This window comes from Garra rufa, chromosome 12 (assembly GCF_049309525.1).
Source record: "Garra rufa chromosome 12, GarRuf1.0, whole genome shotgun sequence".
NCBI lineage: Eukaryota > Metazoa > Chordata > Actinopteri > Cypriniformes > Cyprinidae > Garra > Garra rufa.
Window position 1 is genome coordinate 44,107,712 of NC_133372.1, and position 21,059 is coordinate 44,128,770.

General features: G+C 35.9%; 1 protein-coding gene across 1 annotated transcript in view; it reads right to left on the reverse strand.

Moving 5' to 3' along the window:
- eya2 (EYA transcriptional coactivator and phosphatase 2) overlaps nt 1–21,059 on the reverse strand; it is a 43,546-nt gene that overhangs the window by 16,027 nt on the left and 6,460 nt on the right. Inside the window, exons 2-7 of the mRNA XM_073852611.1 lie at nt 5,833–5,886; nt 5,685–5,725; nt 4,113–4,232; nt 3,904–4,020; nt 624–700; nt 223–403 (exon numbers count right to left, since the gene is read on the reverse strand). Of these exons, the coding sequence (XP_073708712.1) occupies nt 223–403; nt 624–700; nt 3,904–4,020; nt 4,113–4,215 (478 nt within the window). The 5' untranslated portion in view covers nt 4,216–4,232; nt 5,685–5,725; nt 5,833–5,886. The remainder of the gene's footprint in view (nt 1–222; nt 404–623; nt 701–3,903; nt 4,021–4,112; nt 4,233–5,684; nt 5,726–5,832; nt 5,887–21,059) is intronic.

Here is a 21,059-nt window from a genome sequence, read left to right on the forward strand (position 1 = left end):
CAGAAAGGCATATAGTGAAAAATATGGATATTTGAACTGGGATTTTTTTAGTCTTAAGTATTGCAGCTTTGGCAGTGTATATTTATAACTTTTTCATACTATTTTGTACATATTTTCCATATATTTATGTATCACTATTTTTAGTAAGCATTCCCTATATCTAATATAAAAATAACACTGAGAATGTAAATCAGCCTCATCATTTCTGACTGTAGAACTCACCTGTGTGTGATTCCGGGCTGTGATTGGTCGATACAGCGGGATGATCTGTGTGCTGATAGGGTATCGCTGTGGTAATAGCTGAGGGTGTGATATTGCTGGTTGTGATGTAGGGGCTGTTGTAGTGCGTGTTGTAGTATGGTGAATATTGACTTTGGCTATAGCTAGAATATGTTGAGAAGTCCTGATGGAAACAATGACACAAATGAATCATCTCAGACTATTATTTACTACTTTCCGTGTCTCATTTTGTCCATTTGTAAACCATCTATTGCAGCATTCATTAATAGTTGGCTTGATAAAGTCAAATGATACTGTAATGTACAGTATAACAGTGTGTCTTCAAGGATGTTGTAGTCCATCAGTAAAGGTGCTGTGTGATGCATTTTCCTAATTTGACCCACCTGCTGTGCAGGACTGAATGGCGTTGAGCCTGTGATGCTGTTTGCACCCTGGAAAATTCCAGAAGAAATGCTGCCGCCTGGAAAAGAAGCACAAAGCTAGTTTAAGAGCGTACATCGAGCTGACTGTGGTAAAGACACTCCAAAGCGCACGATCCAACACAAACACGACGCAGGAAACACGACAGGCAGCGGCCGAGGAACGGCTTGTGGATGGCTGGTGAAATATAGACTCGTTTAAAGCGCTCAGAGAAAGTTTGCTTGATTTATGACTGCAAAAACAGTTCAGGTGAGAAAGGGCAGCGTGGAGCCCAGAGCAAATCCGTCTCCGTTATCGGACTTTCAGAGTCTGAATGTCTTTCTCCAGGCCTGTCTAGTTCGCTTTTTTCTGTCTCTTTTCCTTCATATTTCCGCTCGTTCGCTTTCTGAAACCTGCCCTAGATAAATGACTCTGTCAAAACAGCACGAAATCTCCAAGGAAGCAAGCAAAAAGTCTTCAAAGTGGGAGAGAGGGAAGCGGGCGAACGCCGGGGCCGTGTTTCTGATTTTCTCCACAGCGGTGAAACGCGAGGACCTTTGGCACCCGGAGAAGGGTTATTTATTTCATGCTACAGCAGGTCTCCTGTTGGAATTCGCCTATAAATCAAACAAGGCCGGCGAGATGTAGCGCGAGACGTAATAAGCGCATTTTCCCAGACCCATTAGAAATCCATCCATTTCACGAGCAGACAATTTTACAGTAAATGATGTCTCGGGACGCTTATGAATGACCGTAAATCACTGTAATACATAATAGATTATATTATCGGCCATAGCACTAATAACTCATTGATTATGCTGATTAGACAGACAGGAAGTAGATGTCTTGTGCATTATGATTTTGTATGTCTGAAGAGTTCGCACATGTTGTTTTACAAAAGTTTGGGATCAGTGAGATTTTGTTCATGTTTTCGAAAGAAGTCTCTTCTGCTCACCAAGGCTGTTTTATTTGTTTAAAAATACAGTAAAAACTGTACAATTGTGAAATATTATTACAATTTCAAATAACTGTGTTCTATGTGAATATATTGTTAAATGTAATTTATGCCTGTGATCAAAGCTGAATTTTCAGCATCATTACTTCAGTCTTCAGTGTCACATGATACTTCAGAAATCATTCTAAAACACTAATTTGCTGCTCAAGAAACATTTCAGATTATTAACGTTGAAAACATTTTTGTGAGGATCAGACTGATATTCAAGTCAATAATCCCTGAAAATGAACATTTTTGCATGTGCCTATTTGAATGATGACGATTTTGTATATATTTTTTTTTTTAATTTTTAGCAATTTTGTTCTGAACTGTTAAAATTTGATTTAATTTAATTTCAGTTTTAGTTCAGTTTAATTTTTACTTATTTCCATTTAGTCATTTCAGTGCTTAAACTTATTTCAGTTGCAAAGGCGACATTTCTAAACTTTAAGTTTTTCATCTTATTTCAGTTAACAAAAATGTTTTCAATAGTTTTAATGATAATAACCCTGTCTCACACAAAGCTATCATATGACTTTATAAGATTTCTTTATCTACATTTATGTTGCTTTTTCATCCTTGACGTCCTTTTTTTGTCCTCTGACAGCCTATAGCCACTATTTGCTTTCACAGCATGGAAAAAATTCAAGCACCTCTAATTGTCTTCAAAGCATCTCCTTTTGTGTTCCATGGAAGAAACATCATCCAGCTTTGGAACGACATGCGGGTGAGTAAATGATGATGACTAGTAAATAATTCTGTTCCTTTAAACCTAAAAACGTGCCTGTTGCCACTTCACCTTTGACCTTGACCGAGAGCGGTCAATTTCACACTGCGGTGGCAAAATCAGGACTGCGGGCAGAAGAGGGGCGACCCTCTGCGATCCGACGCTCAGATCCCGTCTGAGACTCACTCCCACACTAACACGCTCCTCCAATGGCCAGCGTGTTGTGGAGGGGAGCGGAGAAAGGTTCTGACCTCCTGAGAGAGCAGAGAGAGACGCCTGACGCCAGGAGCCAGACCGCGGATAATGGGGAACAGGTGTGTGTGTGTGTGTGTGTGTGTGTGTGTGTGTGTGTGTGTGTGTGTGTGAGTTGAGGGGATCAACTGTAGACGGCACCTGAAAAACTGTGTGTGTATTTGTGGGGACTTTGCTAACTATCCACCCAACAAAGATGTTCAATTCATGTGTATTTGTTTGTATTGTGTTAAATATTATTAACTAGAATTTTCATGAATATATTACACAACTTTTGGGATATTCAATTCTGATTGGTCAATCTGTGTTCAAATAAGTTTGTATAATGATGCTAAACTGTACAATTGACTGTTTGGCAAGCAATTTCCAACATGGCTATACTATAATTTTTAAAATAATTTTTTAATAGAAATATTTACTTTTATGAATCAAGGATGCATTAAATTGTTCAAAAGTGAAAGTAAAGGCATTTATAATAGTAACAAAGATTTCTATTGAAAATAAATGCTATTCTTTTAAACTTTTTATTTATTAAAGAATCCTTAATAAAAAATAAATGTATCAAGGTTTCCACAAAAACATAAAGCAGCGCAACTGTTTTCAACATTGATAGCTGTTTCTTGAGCAGCAAATCAACATATTAGAATAATTTCTGAAGGATCATGTGATACTGGAGCCTGGAGAAACTATGCTGAAAATGTAGCTTTGCATCACAGGAATAAATTACATTGTACAATATAATTACATAGAAAACAGTTACTGTAAATTGTAATAATATTTCACAATATTACTGTTTTTGTGTTTTTGATCAAACAAATGCAGTCTTAGTGACCAGAAGACACTTTAAAAAAAACAAAAAACATAAAAAAATCTTACAGATCCCAAAAGTTTTGAACAGAGTTGTGCACATTATTTTATAAATATTTAATGAATATAAGTTATTAAAAAAACTAAGATTTTATGTAATTTAATTGAACAGCCATGTAAATTACAGCAAAATAAATAAGCAATAATAATTAAAGCATAGATATTTTTATCTAATTAAATGCTTTTTGGCCACTAGATATATTTACTATATTTAAATGCTCAGAAAATCCATATATTATTTGATAATTCCTGAAAAATCGTCACTAATGATCAGTTGCACACCACTTTTCCTTATTTTCTCTGCATGCAAAGTGACTGAATGCTTATTTCTGATATTTTATTGCTTGGTTCACTGCTCATCCCATGCTCTAAAATACCATGTGTTTTATTGCATGAAATGATAACAGCCGATTGTGACACTGACCGTGTGTGGAGTAACTGTAGAGCGTCTGAGCAGGTGGAGTGCCGCTGAAGTTGGATGTGTATCCCAGCAAACTGCTCTGTCCTGTTGAATGACTCAAACCATCTTCTGTTTTAATATCTGATCGGGTGAGAGAAAGAGATACGGTCAGCTGTCAGGTCAGCTGTGATGTGCACTATTTAGGGCAGGTGGGACTGTGAAATGACACTCACTGTAGGACGCCATGCTGTAGCCCTGTGTGTGATGTGTGTACGGTGTGTACGGACCGGCCGGCTGTAACGCGGGGCTGTACTGCGTCTGTCCGTAAGCAGCCATGACTGAGGACAGCGTGTCTGTCAAAGCAAAGAGTTGTAGTTAGAGAAACAGATCTTAGGAATAAATAGATAAAGTCTTTCTGTTGTGATGTTCTTAATAATACACAAACTGATTCATAAACAAATGACTCTTATGAACTGGTTCTTTTAAATGGATTGATCAGTAAGTTATGTTACTGTAATTGACATACTATTATAGTTTTATTATTTAGAATGAATTAAATAAATAAGCTTTCCATCTATGTAGAGTTAGGATAGGACAACATTCGGCCGAGATACAACTACTTAAAAATCTGAAATTTAAAAAAAAAAAAAAAAATTAAGAAAATCACCTTTAAAGTTGTCCAAATTAAGTTCTTAGCAATGCATATTATTAATCAAAAATTAAGTTTTGATATATTTATGGTAGGAAATGTATAACTTATCCTAATGATTTTTGGCATAAAAGAAAAATCAATGATTTAGTTTTAATTATTTTAGTGCATCGCAGCATACAAATAGCAGAAATAAAATGTTTATTTATTAAAAAAAATGTTCCGATAACATTTACTTTATTCAAAGAATAATTAATTGAACTGTTAAAAAAATCAGGAAACATTAATGGAATCCAATTTGCGAATGAATGACTCTTTTGCAAACAACTTACTCTTATGAGCCGATATAAGGCTGATTCGTGATCAGTCCATTAAAAAAAACTGTTTCATGGGAATCAGTTGTTTATGAATTAGACTACACTGGTTGTGTTGTTTGTTGTATGCAAATACATACATCTCAAAACCAAAACCTCAAAAAGTCCATAAATTCTTTGGTTCAGTTCTATTTAATGAATCTGATTCAATGAAAGTGAATCAGTCTCAAGTTCATGAGTTATGAACTTTTCAAACGAACTAAAAGGTTCCTTAATGGAATTGTTATGGATTCTGAATCATTAAACGGAACCTAATTCAGGACTGAATGACCTGAATGAGTTTGGTTCAGTTCTTTTTAATAAATCAGACAAATGAGTCATTCTCAGACTCATTAGTCATTTTGTCCTCAGAAGTACTAAAATTACTGTAATTGGAATCATTGGGACCACTGAGTGGATTTAGGAAATCATTGAATTCCCTATGATTCTTGATCCCAAATCCTATGGTTTAAAACAAATATTTTATGTACGTCTACACTGGTGAATTAAAATTCAGCCACAAAATTCTTCACAAATCAACTGCAAAACCATTCGTATGTAATTTGTCGTCTTCAATTGAATGTTTTGTGAAGAGTTTGCCAAACAATTTGCGAATGAGAAAAGAAACTTAAAAAAAAAAAAGTTTTATCTTGCGCTTTTTGCTTCTTAAGTGCATGCTTCTTGTTTTAAGAATGATGATTTAGATATTTTTATTGGAAAACAAGAATACTTATTAAGCAAAATATGTTTGCAGTGTATAAGTGAAGCCCAGTGTGAGTAAAACTAGCTGTAATGTCACTCACATGGCCTAAAATCGTCGCCCGATGTGTAGATCTAGTGGCTCCTGTGAATAAAAGAAACACTTTTTCAACATTTTCTATCTGAACCAGCATGAATGCACTAGAGGAAGTTCATTACATCCAAACTGTGAAGTATGAAGTTGATTCAGACCTGTGGCTGTCTGTAGTCGTACTTCCGCTTGCAAGTGTTCAGCTGTCAGCTCTCCTGAAAAACACAGACCTGTTTGTCAGAAATATGTGACCTAAAAAGCACACCGGGCTTCGGTCCAACAGCACGCATCTCGAAAGTAAAATACGAAGAAGGAACCAGAACATAAAAATGCACAAAGCGCAATTCATGTCTAATCGTGTCTTACACGGGGGAAAAAAAGGTGAACGGGCAGTATTTCTCAATGACGAGGCACCTGCGGTTTCCAAAAACACACATAATTAGAATTTTGAGATACAGACAACAGTGAAACACTTGTTTGTATAAACCGGCTCGGTAGGACTGTGTTCCTGGAACAGAACAATGTGTAACCTGCTTTTTCAACCTGGCATAATTTGGCATCGGAAACCGCAGGCAGGACGACGTGCCAGCAGTTCAGGACGGACGAAAAACGGTGGTTGTGCCTGAAATGCAAGAAATGCAACCATCCCTGTTCTGTTCTGGGCTGGTAATGACAAGGTGCAGTACTTGCATGTGGGTATAGTTTGCATGAATACAAATGAGAGAAGATACGGGTTAAACACCGCAAATGACCTTCTAACCTTGACCTGTTTTTTTCATTTGAGCTTCAACTTTGTTTCAAAAACTTCAAAAAAAAAAAAAAAAACTTGCGCAATTGAGAGCTGAGCTAAAATCAATGCTTTTGTGAGAATTTGATGAGAAATTTTGGAGTTTGCATTGAGATCTCTGAATTTGGATTGCAATATGACCCGCCTCAACTTCCTTTTTTAAAAGGAAATATGTCTAATAAAGTCTGTATTTGTTTTCTCATTGCTGTCTGAGAAATGTGATCATATTTACTTTATCACATTAACTTGTGAGAAAACTGCTGCAGTGTTGTTTTAGTATCAGTGATATACTATGATATTTTTAATAATATTTTGAATTTTGAATTTTTTTGAATTTATTTATTTATTAAATTTTTGGTTTGATTTTTGCTATTTCTATTATCATTATTTATTTATTTTTTCAAATGCAGTTTATTATGGTTAACTAAAAATTAAAGCCATAAAAACATTACTAGAACTAAAATGAATGTTGAAACTGAAACTTTTTATTTCATTTTAATTTAGTTAAACTGTAAAGTAACTGAAGTTAAAACGAATATAAACACAAAAAACTAAAACTTATTTTTTTTTAGAATAAGTATAAATAAAATTATTTTTAAGTTAAACTAAAAGAAAATCATGCCTTGGCAACTGAAATAAAATAAGTAATTAAAAGAAAAAAAATTATAATTACAATATATAAAACAATTTTTAAAAATGTTTTTGCTTTTGCTTTTCAAGACGCACGCTTGCCGTAAGGTCACTTCTGACAAAAAGAAGCACAAAGCTGTTGTCTTCCTCTAAACTTCTCCCTGTTCCTCCCTCAGGGCTCCTCCATCTGTCGGCCGGGACGGAGAGACGCTGGATGTGAGCAATATCAAGAGAGCAGCTGCTGTCAGGAGCAAAGATGGAAAGGAGGAAGGGCAGCAAAAAGGTGAAATAAGAGAGCTTTCATACAATCACGCAAGAGTGGGCATGTACGCGTGTGACCTCAAACACAGATTGTGACGTGCCAGATTCAGCTCTTTTTTAATTAATCTGACAGTTCAGACAGCAGTGAGGTGAATGATGTTTTGGCGGCTGCGGTCGGGCGGCACCCAGCGAATGTTTAAAACAAACACAGACAATGTCTCGCTGCTGCTCGCTCTGTTTTCTCAGTAAACAGTTGCGACACTACCGTACGGCATATTTGTGAATAAAGAAACATATCATGTGACTGTCATAACGACAGCAAAGCTGCGATAATTCCATCGCTTGACGTGTTAAAGGTGAAACTTTTTCCACTTCAAAACAACTGCTACCTCTTAAGAAATGCATTGTACATTTGAATGGTGTATGATAGTATTCGAGTTTTCCCGAAGGCCAATAATAAAGTAATCTATCTAAACAGTCAATATAGTGAATCTTAAGCTTAAAAGCTTATTTTTCACATTTATGGCTATTCACCTGAATGATCAGCCAAATATTAGGCAATTAATCGGCTTGTATTTCCACAAATGCATCGTAAACAAAACAATTTCCACCAACAGGTGTCAGTACAAAATTCTAGCCCCTGTTCTCACAGACAAAGCTTGAGCTTAGTCTCAGACTAAAATGTAATGTCTGAGAAACTTGCACTGGTTGGTTTTAAAAACATGTCAGTGCCTCTGTTTTGTCTCAAGATGCACACCAGTAATGTTTTTTTCTAAGGCATGTTTATTAAAATGACCTAAATGTCCTAATTGAACTATGGCCTAATCCCGGTTTAGTCTAAACCCTGTCTGTGAAACCAGGCCTAAGACTACCAATTGGCCACTAAGAAAAACAAATGTATTTATTGCGCATTTATGTTTTTGACTTTTAACTTTTTGGTCTTTTTTTGACTTTTTTTGTTTTGTTTTGATTTATTTTTGTAAGATAAAATTTCACTATATATGCAAACTTCTTGAATCTCACTTATAAAGTGACTGTATGGAAGCATTGACGACAATTTTCGAGCTAATCATACTTGGAAAATGTTATGCGAGTATTAATTACTTTTTTTTTAAGCTATTGTAATTTGTATATTCAAAGCAACATCAACCTGTGTTATTATTGCAAATAAAAACTATTTGAAATCATTAATTAAAATAAATCTGAAATAAAATATTAATATTAGATGAAAGAGTAAAAAAAATATATATATAAAAAAGCTAATTCAAAATATCAACATTATGCTAAATAACTTATATGTGTCTCACAAAAAACTAAATGAAATAAATCTGGAATAAAATAAATTAACAATAAATATTTAAAAAATGCAATAATAAATAAATAAAATATTAGATGAAAAACCTAAACAAAATGTTGAAATTTTGGCTTGGCAACCAACTAAAATAAAATAAGTTTAAGTACTAAATTTACTAAAACTGAAGTAAAAATAAATTTAAAATAAATAGGAATATTAAGAAAAAATAATACAAATAAAAAAATCACTTAAAATTTTTTTAAAAACTCAAAAACAATAACATAACACTAGTGTTAACCTTATGCTGAATAGCTCATGTTGGGTCTCACAAAAAACATGAATTTCTAACAACATGGGGGTGAACAGCTGATTTTTCATTTTTGAGTGCACTGTCTCTTTAATCTCATATAAACATGCTCTCACACACATCAGCTTGTTTTCAGAAAACAGAAAGAGCAGTTCTCCAGGTCAGAGACGCAGCGATCAACACTGATGGTTTTCTCACACCTGCTGACGCACCACTCCTAACAAAACCTTTCCCAAGAAAATAAACGTGAGCGGGGACGGCGAACGCCGGCCGCCCAGCGGAGTCCTGACTTCCTCCCAGAGTTCCTGTGATGCGCAGTGTGTTTCCTGGTACGAGCGTGTCCCGGAGCGAGAGGGCATGGGAAAGAACGCTCTACCCCCTTTCACAGTGGTAAACTGAGCTAAAACAAACCCGGGACGGGGCACGGCCGGTCCAGAGCGCTTCACCTGGCCTCGCCGCTGTTCTGCTAGCGTTAGCGTCTTTCACGGCTATCGTATTCCACACAATGCCTTACATCATACATCACCGTGTGCTGTCACATGTATATCTCTCTTTACTAACATGAATGTGGTCTAGAAGCAAAACCAGTTGAAGAACAACTGGTCGCAAGATGAAGCCACTAAAAATGTAAAAAAAAAAAAAATTTTAAGGAAATCATCCAGGCTGATGGCTTTACTGAAAGCATATGCCATCAATGAATAAGCTTATGGCTCACAGTAGTTTATTATAGGGCTGTGCAATTTATCAATATTCAGTTTCGATTTTGATGTCGGCTTCAAACGATTATGAAAATGCAGTAATCGAGATAAAACAATTATGGTTCCCGATTCCACCCCCTTTCCAGTGGTATGCTTTCGCTCCTCCATAAAAGCCCAATTAGTAAAATCATGTAAAGTGAAAAATTGTTACCCAGCTGCCTTAAAGTTTTAAGTTAAATCAACTCAAATATACAAGTTGTCACTTAGTACAACTTAACATCTCAAGTTGACTAAACTTTTTTTTTAGTTACCTGAACTTAAAGTTTTAAAGGCAGCCAGGTAACCAATAATTTGGTAAGTTGACTCAACAAATAGTTTTTACAGTGTATACTGTTACTATTAATGTTATTTATTAATGATTATTTGATGTTGTGTTTATAAAAGCATGAAAGAGAATTCTGTGTATGTGTTCAGAGACAGAACAGAATATAGACAAGTAAAGTGAACGTTTAGCAAAAGATGCGCAACTAAACGGTCAAATGCATGCTAATATATGTCAAAATGTGGCGCTTGTGATTATTCGTGTAAACCTCCAACTTATGTCTCAAATTAACGTAAACAGTTGACAATGAAAATATGTTTGTAACAGTATCACTGTAAAAACAATTTGTTGAGTCAACTTAAAATAATTTGTTACCTGGCTGCCTTAGTCAACTTGAAATGTTAAGTTGTACTAAGTAAATATCTAAGTTGTGACTTAGTACAACTTAACATTTCAAGTTGACTAAACTTATTTGAGTTGACTGAACTTAAAAATTTAAGGCAGCAGGGTGACAGCTTTAAGTTGACTCAACAAATTGTGTTTGTTTTTACAGTGTTGGATCTGTGCAGCTCTTAAAGTGGCCACAAGTAATATTCCTTCTGCCGTCTCTGTGCTTAATGTTAATCAAACAACAAAAGACAAAGACAAAATCACTTAATGCTCTTGACGGAGACACTTTGTAGTTTGTATAAGAAACAAAGCATGTTTAAATCTTACAGTGAAGTCTATGCTGTTTTATTTTACATTCAATTAACTACATAAAAAAACTGTTTCATTTGTATCTTTTTTTCTTTTATATTGCTATCTTTAAATGAACCAATCATATAAAGTTCTGGACCCACTTATAATCATGTTAAATAATCGGAATTATATTGACCAAAATAATCGTGATTATGATTTTTGCCATAGTTTATTAGTTATCATTAAAAATCAGTTCCTCTATGGACAAAACAAATGTGATTTTTACTTCGGGACCTGCTTGTTGCGCTCAGCTCCGCATGTCCTGACAGGACCATTATGACCGGGTTAAGAGAGCAGGTCGTCTGTCTTTGAAACGAATCATGAGCCGTAGCTTTGCCATATGGCTGTCTGATTTACAGCGAGCTCTCCAACCCGAACTGTGATCTAAACCATTCAACCACAGCCGCCAAACTGCTCTCTGGCCGGTAGCTGAGGGCTACGTCCCATATGGCGCTGGCCGCGGGTTCGCGGGTGACCGCTGCACCGCCTGAAGGGCAACCGCGAGACACGGTGACCTCACTGCAACAATGCAGCACTTCTGCAGCCCTCGTATTTCCAGCGTGACTCCAGACAGACTGTGAGCAGCCATCTGCCCTTTCATTTCCTCTAAACTCGCACAGGGTTTCGCTGAGGGATCAATGGGGCAGGTAGCCCAGCTCCAAATATGAGAACTGATTGAATATCGACCATATTTTACATATCTGTGGTTTGTCATAGTTGGCAAAATTACTATAGTGGTGTATGGTAACTACAAGAAATGTAACTTCAGCATTATTGTTTGCTCCAATAGCAAAAGAAAATCCATGATTGCGTTTCTGTGACTTTCCAAATAGGGGTAAAAATATTGAGACTAGTCCCTCATACTAGTCTTCTGTCATTTATACCAAGGTAAATGTACTTTACATTTTTTAAAAACTGTGGAAACACATCATTAGAGTCTGTAAAAAGAGTTCTGTTTTTTCAAAGCAAGGCATTTTAAATAAGATCATCTTCCACATAGTTTTTTGAAAGATTGAGGAGTGTCATTTTTGCAATGCTTTCTTGTGTCCCAGTTTAATATGCAGAATTAACACTTGTATGCACATATTTGAAGGTCAGTCTGAATATCAAATCTGAGCAAATATGCAATAAGACAAAAACACTCCCCGTGGTTTTTCTGATGTTATTTTGCATCTTTTATTGCATACCGAAAATGTTTTGCAAGCAAAACCATCAGATTTTTCGTCTTTTTTCTAGGAAGAATGCTACAAATTTACAAATACAAATAGATTTGCTGGAGTTTGCTTTCCATTTTGCTTTGCCCTTTTTTTTTTTTTTTTTTTTTTTTTTTTGCAAATCAAAAGGTTTTGATCTCAATGCCTGAGCTCTACATTTCCTGATAAATGCATTTCAGAGTGAAAAAAATGCAGTAAATGCATTGGCAGCAGCCCAGTAAAAACAAAAACTATTAATATTTTTCCTTGCGAAACTTGTAATTCTGCTTGAGTGTCAAAGTGTGTTGCAATTTTTTTTTGTTTACCTACTGTACACGAAATGTGACATTTTGGTCCATTTCTGCCATAGAATAAAAAAATATATAAAATGAAAAAAAAAAAAAAGGTAATTGCAAATGTATTGCCTCACATCAGAAAAAAAGGCAGAATTGGTAGATATTACACTGCAATTGTGAGAAAAAAATCTGCAATTATTTCATTTTTCTTTTTTCTGTGGTGGAGACAGAACTGTAAGATAAAAAGTTTATTTTTTCTGTGACGTAAATGGCCTTCCATAGTAAACTTTAGTGAACTCAGGTGATTGTCGTTGAGACTCTTCACCATACAGTTATAGTTCAGTGATGCATATGACGTTTGATAAACAGTTTTATCCAAACACTGAACTTATCCTTGTTAGCTAAAATACCAAAGTTAATGTTACAAACACTTTTATTTCATTTTAATTTTTTCAGGCAAAACTCTCCCTTCTGTGTTTTTCTATATATGCTTAATATGCAACTTTTCCGTTGAAACCAGTAGTTTTGTATTGTAAACTCTAGTGAAAAGTGATTGTTGTTGACACTCTTCATCTCACACGTCCCCTCGTTACAGTTCAGTGATGCATTTGACATTTGGTAAATAGTCTTATCCAAACAGCAGGCTTACTCTAGCTCATTTACCGCATCTTGCTGAACATCAAGGCTCTGGCTGTGCACACTGTGGGAGTGTTTCAATTGATGCACTAAGCTGTGTTTTATATTTGAAACGCACACACAAACCGAGCAGCTTGTCTGCGGCCGCTTGCCTTTGGGGCTCGAGCTTGTCTGCAGCCTTTGAACTCGGACTCTCGTAAATAAAGCCGGCCGGCCACACGCGTCTGCTCTTTAGCTCGCTAATGGAGCGATGGGGGGGCTGTAACAGCCTAGTAATGGTCTCTCGAGATGCGGCGGCGCTTACATCACTGTCCGGGGATTTCATCAATGCTGGAGTGCAGCAGAGCATGGGAACCCTGATAAGTGTTGCGATGAAGACATATATGTGCAATGATGTAATGTACGATATAAAGGTGCACAGCCAAAATCGCGATGGATGCTGGGAATTCATTTAGAAATGTGTGTTGCGTAACTATGTAGTAATTTGCTATTTTTAGACAATCTGGTGAATTAAAGAGTTTTCAAATGAAAGGCGCTTTGATTGCTTTCTCTTTTCATTTGGAACTTAATGGACCCAAACCAAAAGATTAGATTATTCAAAACAAATTAATTCTGACATCAGTGCAAAAACAGCTTCACTTTATGTAATGCAATGTGACCCAAAACAGTCAAAGTGATATTATAAAGCAGATGCTTACCATTCTGTTTTCAAATGAATCATTTAAAAAAAACATTTTAGTCTTTGTCCTTGCAAAACCTTCCTGCTATGTGGCAGTTTCCTTGATTTTTTAAATATTTTTTTATTAGGGCCCGAGCCCAAAAGGGCGAAGGCCCTATTGTTCTTCTAAGGGTTATTATTAGGGCCCGAGCCCAAAAGGGCGAAGGCCCTATTGTTTTTCTAAGGATTATTATTATTATTATTATTTTTTTTTCAATGTTTTGGGGGATTTCGGGGGCCTTAACATACACGAAAACTCTTGAAACTTTGCACACACATTGGAACCTGCGGCCATCAGGGCCGGACAGACTTTGACATGGGGGGGTCACCTGGGGGGGGCATGGCACAGCGTTAAAAATTGCGACTTTTGAAGGGCTCTGGAGCGCACAACGGTTGACCTACAGTCACCAAAATTCATACACATATAGACCTCATCTGGCCGAACAAATTTCACACTCAAAGTCCGTGCTTCGCCAAACAGGAAGTCGGCTATTCAGGGATGTCTAAAAAGTGCATGCAATGGAATTTGAAATACTCCTACTAGGCCTTTCCACCGATGGCCACCAAACTCGGTCAGCATGATCTCAAGACATTGGGGACGCAAAATTGCCAGGGGATTTTTGATATCTCGAACGGTTTGACCGTGACGGGGCGACAAATTTATGGCGAGAAATGAGAAACAGGAAGTGCCTAATAACTTTGACATACTTTGTCTGATTTTAACCAAACTTCAGCAGTTTGTTCATCGTCTGATGCCGATCACAGAGATGGGACTATTATGAGTCAAAGTTATAGCGCCACCAACTGGCAGCAGAAAGCGTGACGTTTTTGAAACGCTTTAAACTCAGCCTCTTAATTTTACTCAATTTGCTTCAAACTTCATCCCAATAATGTCAAAACACGACCGATAAGAATCTGTGAAGGGCGTTATCCATAACTTTTATCATGTTGCCATGGCAACGCGTCAAACTTTAACTTTAGTTTTTTGTGTTTTTGAGCCACTTAAAATGCTTAGAATTTCATGAAACTCAACACACACATCTGTATTAATGACAGTTAAACACTGATAAAAGCCCATAAATGGGCGTGGAGCAGGCGCTCCATAGCGCCACCTTTTGACAAAAGTTGGGGGGTTACTTTGTCCTACAGTCACCAAACTCGGTACATATATTGGACTCATCAAGCCGGACAACTTTCTAATTTACACCCATTAGCTACGACCAACAGGAAGTCAGCTATTTTTATTTAAATATGGATTTTTGGAAAAATCAAGCTGTGGAATTTGAAATACTCCTCCTAGACCTTTCCACCCATGGCCACCAAACTCGGTCAGCATGATCTCAAGATATTGGGAATGCAAAATTGCCAGGGGATTTTTGGTATCTCGAACGGTTTGGCCGTGGCAGGGCGACAAATTATGGCGAGAAATGAGAAACAGGAAATGTCTAATAATTTTGACACACTTTATCTGATTTTGACCAAACTTAAGCAGTTTGTTCGTCGTATGATACCGATCACAGAGATGTGACTATTATGAGTCAAAGTTATAGCGCCACCAACTGGCAGCAGGAAGTGTGTTGCTTGCAAAACGCTTTTAAATCAACCTCTTAATTTTACTCAATTTGCTTCAAACTTCATCAGAATAATATCAAAACACGGCCGATGAGAATCTGTGGAGGGGTCCTTGATACATCAAATGCTGTTGCCATGGCAACATGTCAAACTTTAACATTTGTTTCCTGTGTTTTTAAATATAGCTGTGAATAAATTCATATCACTCATAGCAGAATCAGACAGTTCACACCAAACTTTGTCAACATGATGCCAAGATACTGAAGATGTTAAATTGTGAACGGCTTTGGGACATCTTGAACGGTGTTGATGGGGTGATTTATGAAAGTAACAATAAAAAAGATGAAGAGTTATTTTCATATATCTTCAAATTGCATTATTCTAACTCATCAAAACTTTTTACATATAAAGAACAAGAAATTCTTAGGAAATACGTGTAGTTTCAAAATGTTATCATGCTCAGAGGCCCCAAAAACATTAAAAGTGTCACATAAATTTGTCAGATTAAAGCTCTAATACCAGGGATGAACACTAGAGGTCCTCATAAGATAAGGAATTGTTTGACCTTTAATGCTATTTAGCTCATTCTCAGTGTATAAGAATGAAAATAATCCATAGAATCAGTTGATATAGACTGTACTGTCAGTGTACTTTTACATAATTATTTTGTATAGGTGCTTAAAGAGCATTAAAATCTTTTTTTAATATTTTAAGGAAAAATTATATGATTTATATACATATATACAATCTCACTGATAGAATAAAAAATCTTATAAGTATGACACTATACTGCTCAGTTCACTTAATTAGAATGAGAAACAAATACATCAACTAAGTTAATATGTATTTATTTTTAATATATTTGTTTATAATTATTTCACAGATGCTTATAGATCATTAAAATAATATTTAAAAATGGATGTAGATCATAAAACATGGTAACTATTTAAAATAGGGTCTCTTTTGTTAACATTGGTTAATGAACTAACACACAAACGAACAACGAACAATATATTTGTACTCGATTTTCTTCAAACTTCATCAGAATGATGTAAAAACACGGCCGATGAGAGTCTGTAAAGGCGTCCCTGATGCATCAAATGCTGTTGCCATGGCAAATAAATAAAAATACAAAATACATTCAAATATTTGTTTCCTGTGTTTTTGAGGCAGATAGCGTGCCTAGAATTTTATTTTCCATTTTCAATTTTCAATGATTTATTATACATTTAAAGTGCAGCATCCTAACTCTTTGAAACTTTTTTCATACAAATAACTATTCATTCTGATTAAACACAGTTCATTTCATAATTATACAAAACTTCACGAATGAAAGAAAATTAAAAAACAAATCTGATCTCACTCTGCTCTGCACTCTATGTGTGTGTTTGTGTGGTAAGTGGCTGAGTGTAAGGAGATGGGATGGGTGGTAAGAGAAAGAGTCAGACAGGAGGAGAGACAGTTAGGGTTAGTCCAAAGGGTTATTGTGAATGCATGTGCCAACTGGGCACCGTTTTCCTGATGCTATCGGGATGGCGACTGCCAGACGGCGAGGGCCCGGTCAACGCTGCTTGCAGCTTTAATTTTTTTTTTTTTTTTTTTTTTTTTCTTTTTTTCAACCTTCCGGGCACTTTTGGGGGCCTTAACATACTCAAAAACTCTTGAAAATTTGCACACACGTCGGAATCTGCGGCCATCAGGACGCCAAAGAGGCTGGGACCCGGGCGTGGTTCAGGGCCTCTACAGCGCCCCCTGGAACACAGTTTGAAAACTTGATGTACTGCGCACACATACTTGCATGTATTGATATGAAACTCGGTACACATATAGATCTCACTGAGCCAAACAACTTTTGTACTCTATGTCATGGGCTCCACGCAACAGGAAGTGAGATATTTAGGGCTGTTTAAAAAGCGCATGCTCTGGAATTTAACATACTCCTCCCAGGAATTCCATGGGATTGTCACCAAACTCGGTCAGCATGATCTCAAGACATTGGGGACGCTAAATTGCGAGGAGATTTTTGATATCTCGAACGGTTTGGCCGTGGCAAGGCGACAAAGTTATGGCGAGAAATGAGAAACAGGAAGTGTCTAATAACTGTTGACCACATTGCCTGATTCTGATGAAACTTCACCAGTTTGTTCGTTGTATGATGCCGATTCCATAAATGCGACTATTATGAGTCAAAGTTATAGCGCCACCAACTGGCAGCAGGAAGTGTGTCATTTTCAAAATGCTTTGATATCAGCCTCTTAATTTTACTCGATTTTCTTTAAACTTCATCAAAATCATGTCAAAACACGGCCGATAAGAATATGTAAAGGGGTCGATGATAAATCGAATGCTGTTGCCATGGCAACATGTCAAACTTTAAAATTAGATTCCTGTCTTTTCGAGGCAGTTAACATGCTTAGAATTTCATGAAACTCAACACACACATCAATATTTATGATAGTTAGACACTGGCAAAAGGTCATAAATGGGCGTGGAGCAGGCACTCTATAGCGCCATCTTTTGACAAAAGTTGGGGGGTTAGTTTTTCCTACAGTCACTAAACTCTGTACATATATTAATCTCATCAATTTGGACAACTTTCTAAATCAAACTCATTAGCTGAGACCAACAGGAAGCCGGCTATTTTGATTTGAATGTGGATTTTTGGAAAAATCAGGCTGTAAACAAATGCACACTACTTCTAAGAACAACCAGCTGTTCACACCAAACTTTTTTAACATGAAGAGAATATTCTGAAGATGTTAAATTGCGACCGGATTTTGGATATCTTGAACGGTGTGGACGTGGTGATTTTTTAAAGATATAGTAAAAAATATTTTTATATCTTTAAAGTGCAGCATCCAAACTCTTTAAAACTTTTTTCACACAGAGATCTAATCATTCTGAGCAATTGCTGGAAATAAAAAATGTATACAAGCTTCTATGAATTAAAGAAAATTTAAAAAAGAACTCAGAAACCTGCTGTCACTCTGGTGAATGTCTCTACAGTATGTGTGTGCGTTCAGTCAGGCACAGAGAAGCTCATTATTGCAGGGGGGAGGGGTGAGAGGCAGAGAGGGTGACAGAGTAGAGAGCCATCCTACAGACCATCTTTGAACAAAATGCACATACTGTATGTAGTGTAATTACATAAATATGTCTGATCTTTGAGAGTCTGATATTTTGAGAAAATATAAAGGGTCACTAAGTCTTTCATTGTTCATTTTTTGCAGTTGTTGTTTTTTATTTATTTTTTACTTAACTGTACCATGAACTTGTCCTATTCAGTCACATAGCAAAAGATTTTAAAAAATACAACTTTTTAGCATGATCAATTTATCTTCATTGATAGACAATATTTACATAGTGTTATTTATTGAATATAAAATCATAATAATAAAAAATTAAGACAAACTTTGACAACAAAACAAACGTTACTGTTATCTCTTCAAAACATCTGAAAACCATAATTTTAAGATCAGTTATATATATGTATCACCCCGTTAAAATACTCAACTTGATTTTTAAAGATATTTTGAAAGAATGAAGCGTTTATAGAGCACTTTATTGTGTATTGCTGTACACCCACATGAACTGTGTTCATGTTCATGTTAATTCACAGTACATAAACTTTATATGAATACTTTTTTTAGCTTAATATTAATTAACATTAATAAATGCTATTTATTTATTGGTCATGTTAACTGATATAGTTAATTTTAACAAATGAAACTGGATGGCAACATTTTATATTTTGTGTGTATGTGTCTGTGTGTTGATTTTAAAGTGTAACCCTTTCAATTCTGTAAACTTAAAATCCAAACTAGCAGATGGTTACTGTGAATGCATGTGCCAACTGGGCACCGTCTTCCTTATTGATTCTTAGTTATGACAACAATTGATTTTATACAAAAATATATTATACAAAAATTGTACAGATAGGTAACAATGACATTTAAGCAGAAGTGGTGGATATAAAGGAAGCAATAATAACATTTTGCTATCATCATGAATTACATGTTCTTATTTGTAGCATACTGGTTCACAGTTGGCATCTATCTGAAGTCCTTGCATTGATTGCATTTAATTAAATCAACATTATATTTGGTCAGTCTGATCTTGAGGCCTTAGAGATGTTAAATTGTGAAGATCTTGAGTTTTCATTAAAGGGCATGTCCGTGGTGGCCTGACAAAGTTTGATGTTTCTGCATAGACATAGAAGTGGTTATAACTTAGCCTGAAAATGTCTGATCTGCCACAGAATTCACAGGTTTGGTAAGAGTCCTGGCCTGAAGACACCTAAAGACCAATATTCAGATATTATCATAGCGCCACCTGTTGGCAGCAGGATATCTCATATATTTCACTAACTCAAACACACCAAGGTCAATCTGCACCAAACTTCATATGTTTGATAATAGTGCTGGCCTGAACACATCTACATGTCAATAATCAGTTATAGGCATAACGCCACCAGCTGGCAGCAGCAATTTTGGCACATTTAAATGACTTATGACATATTTTTTCTATATTTACTGTATTAAAAGCATACTGCCCACCGATTGCTGTTTTCCTGAAGCCACCGGTCGGCGGTGAGCCCGGGTGCGAGGGCCCGTTCATCGCTGCTCGCAGCTTTAATTTTGCTTATTTTCCAAGTTTCAGCCTAAATCATGACGATACTTGTTGTCCAGAAAATACAGCAAAGAAAGGTGATAAACAGGTTCACATGCACAACACACAGTGCGGAAAGTTCATATTTCGCATAATTTTCATTGCAAAGTTTCTAAACATTTCGGAAACATTTCATTCATTTCATAAAACATTAAATTTATTTCATTCGCTGCCCCAAGATGTGGGTCACGGATGGCAAACAAAAACTACAAAAACTACTCTGCTGAGTGGTAAAGAGTTTGCATATTTCCGTACTTCTCAAGTTCCTCTTTGCTTTTCAGCCTGTATCATGACAAAGTTGTATTTTCTGGGCAACAATATAAAGAAAAGTGTCAAATAGATTAGCATGCATAAAATACAGTGCAGAAAGTCCATAGTACATGTTTTATCAATGCACTATATTTCCATGTTTACACACTTGTACTGTTGCATAATTAGAAAGAAATACATTTTAGAAATGTGTCATTAAGTTGTCCAGAAAATACAGCAAAGAAAAATGTAAAATGGTAAAAAATACAGTTCAGAAATCCATATTTTTACAATTTACTGATGCATAATATAAATTGTTGTACAAATTCTGTATTAAAAAAAACACTTGAAAAATGATTTTTAACAATACTCGCTGTCTAGTAAAAAGAAAGTGTAAAATGGGTTTCAAATTGAATAATTTCTGAATAATGACAATGCAGTATTTTAAGTAAAGAGAAGAAAGTAAAGTGTAAAATGATCTATAAATGATTTTTATTGTTGCATACTTTAATATAAACTGTCAAACAATTCTGTATTGTATATATCTGCTTGTCAGCCAGAATAATGACAAAGTAATGTAAAATGAGTTGGCATGCATGGAAAGCTAGCATGGAAAGCCCATATTTACACATTTTTACTATTGCACTTTTAATATTAACTGCCGTACAATTCTCTATTAAAAAAAAAAAAAACCCAAAAACAAACATTCGAAAACTTTCAGATTCCTTTTTGTTGTTCAATACTTCATCCAGATAATACAGCGAAGAAAAGTGCAAAACAAATGAGCACGAAATCCCGTGCGGAAAGGCCTCAGAAAGCTATCAGTTTTCCATCCTGCAGATAGACTTTTAATTTATTGGCTTCTGTTATTAAAAAGCCCAGCCTGGGCTCGGCCGCACGTTCCTGGCCACCATGTTTGTGTGTAACACTAACCGTCTGCCATGGTGGGCTCTGCTTTCCACATGACAGCCTCCAAGAGGAGAAAGCCACCTTTCATGCCAGCTTGTATGGAAGGA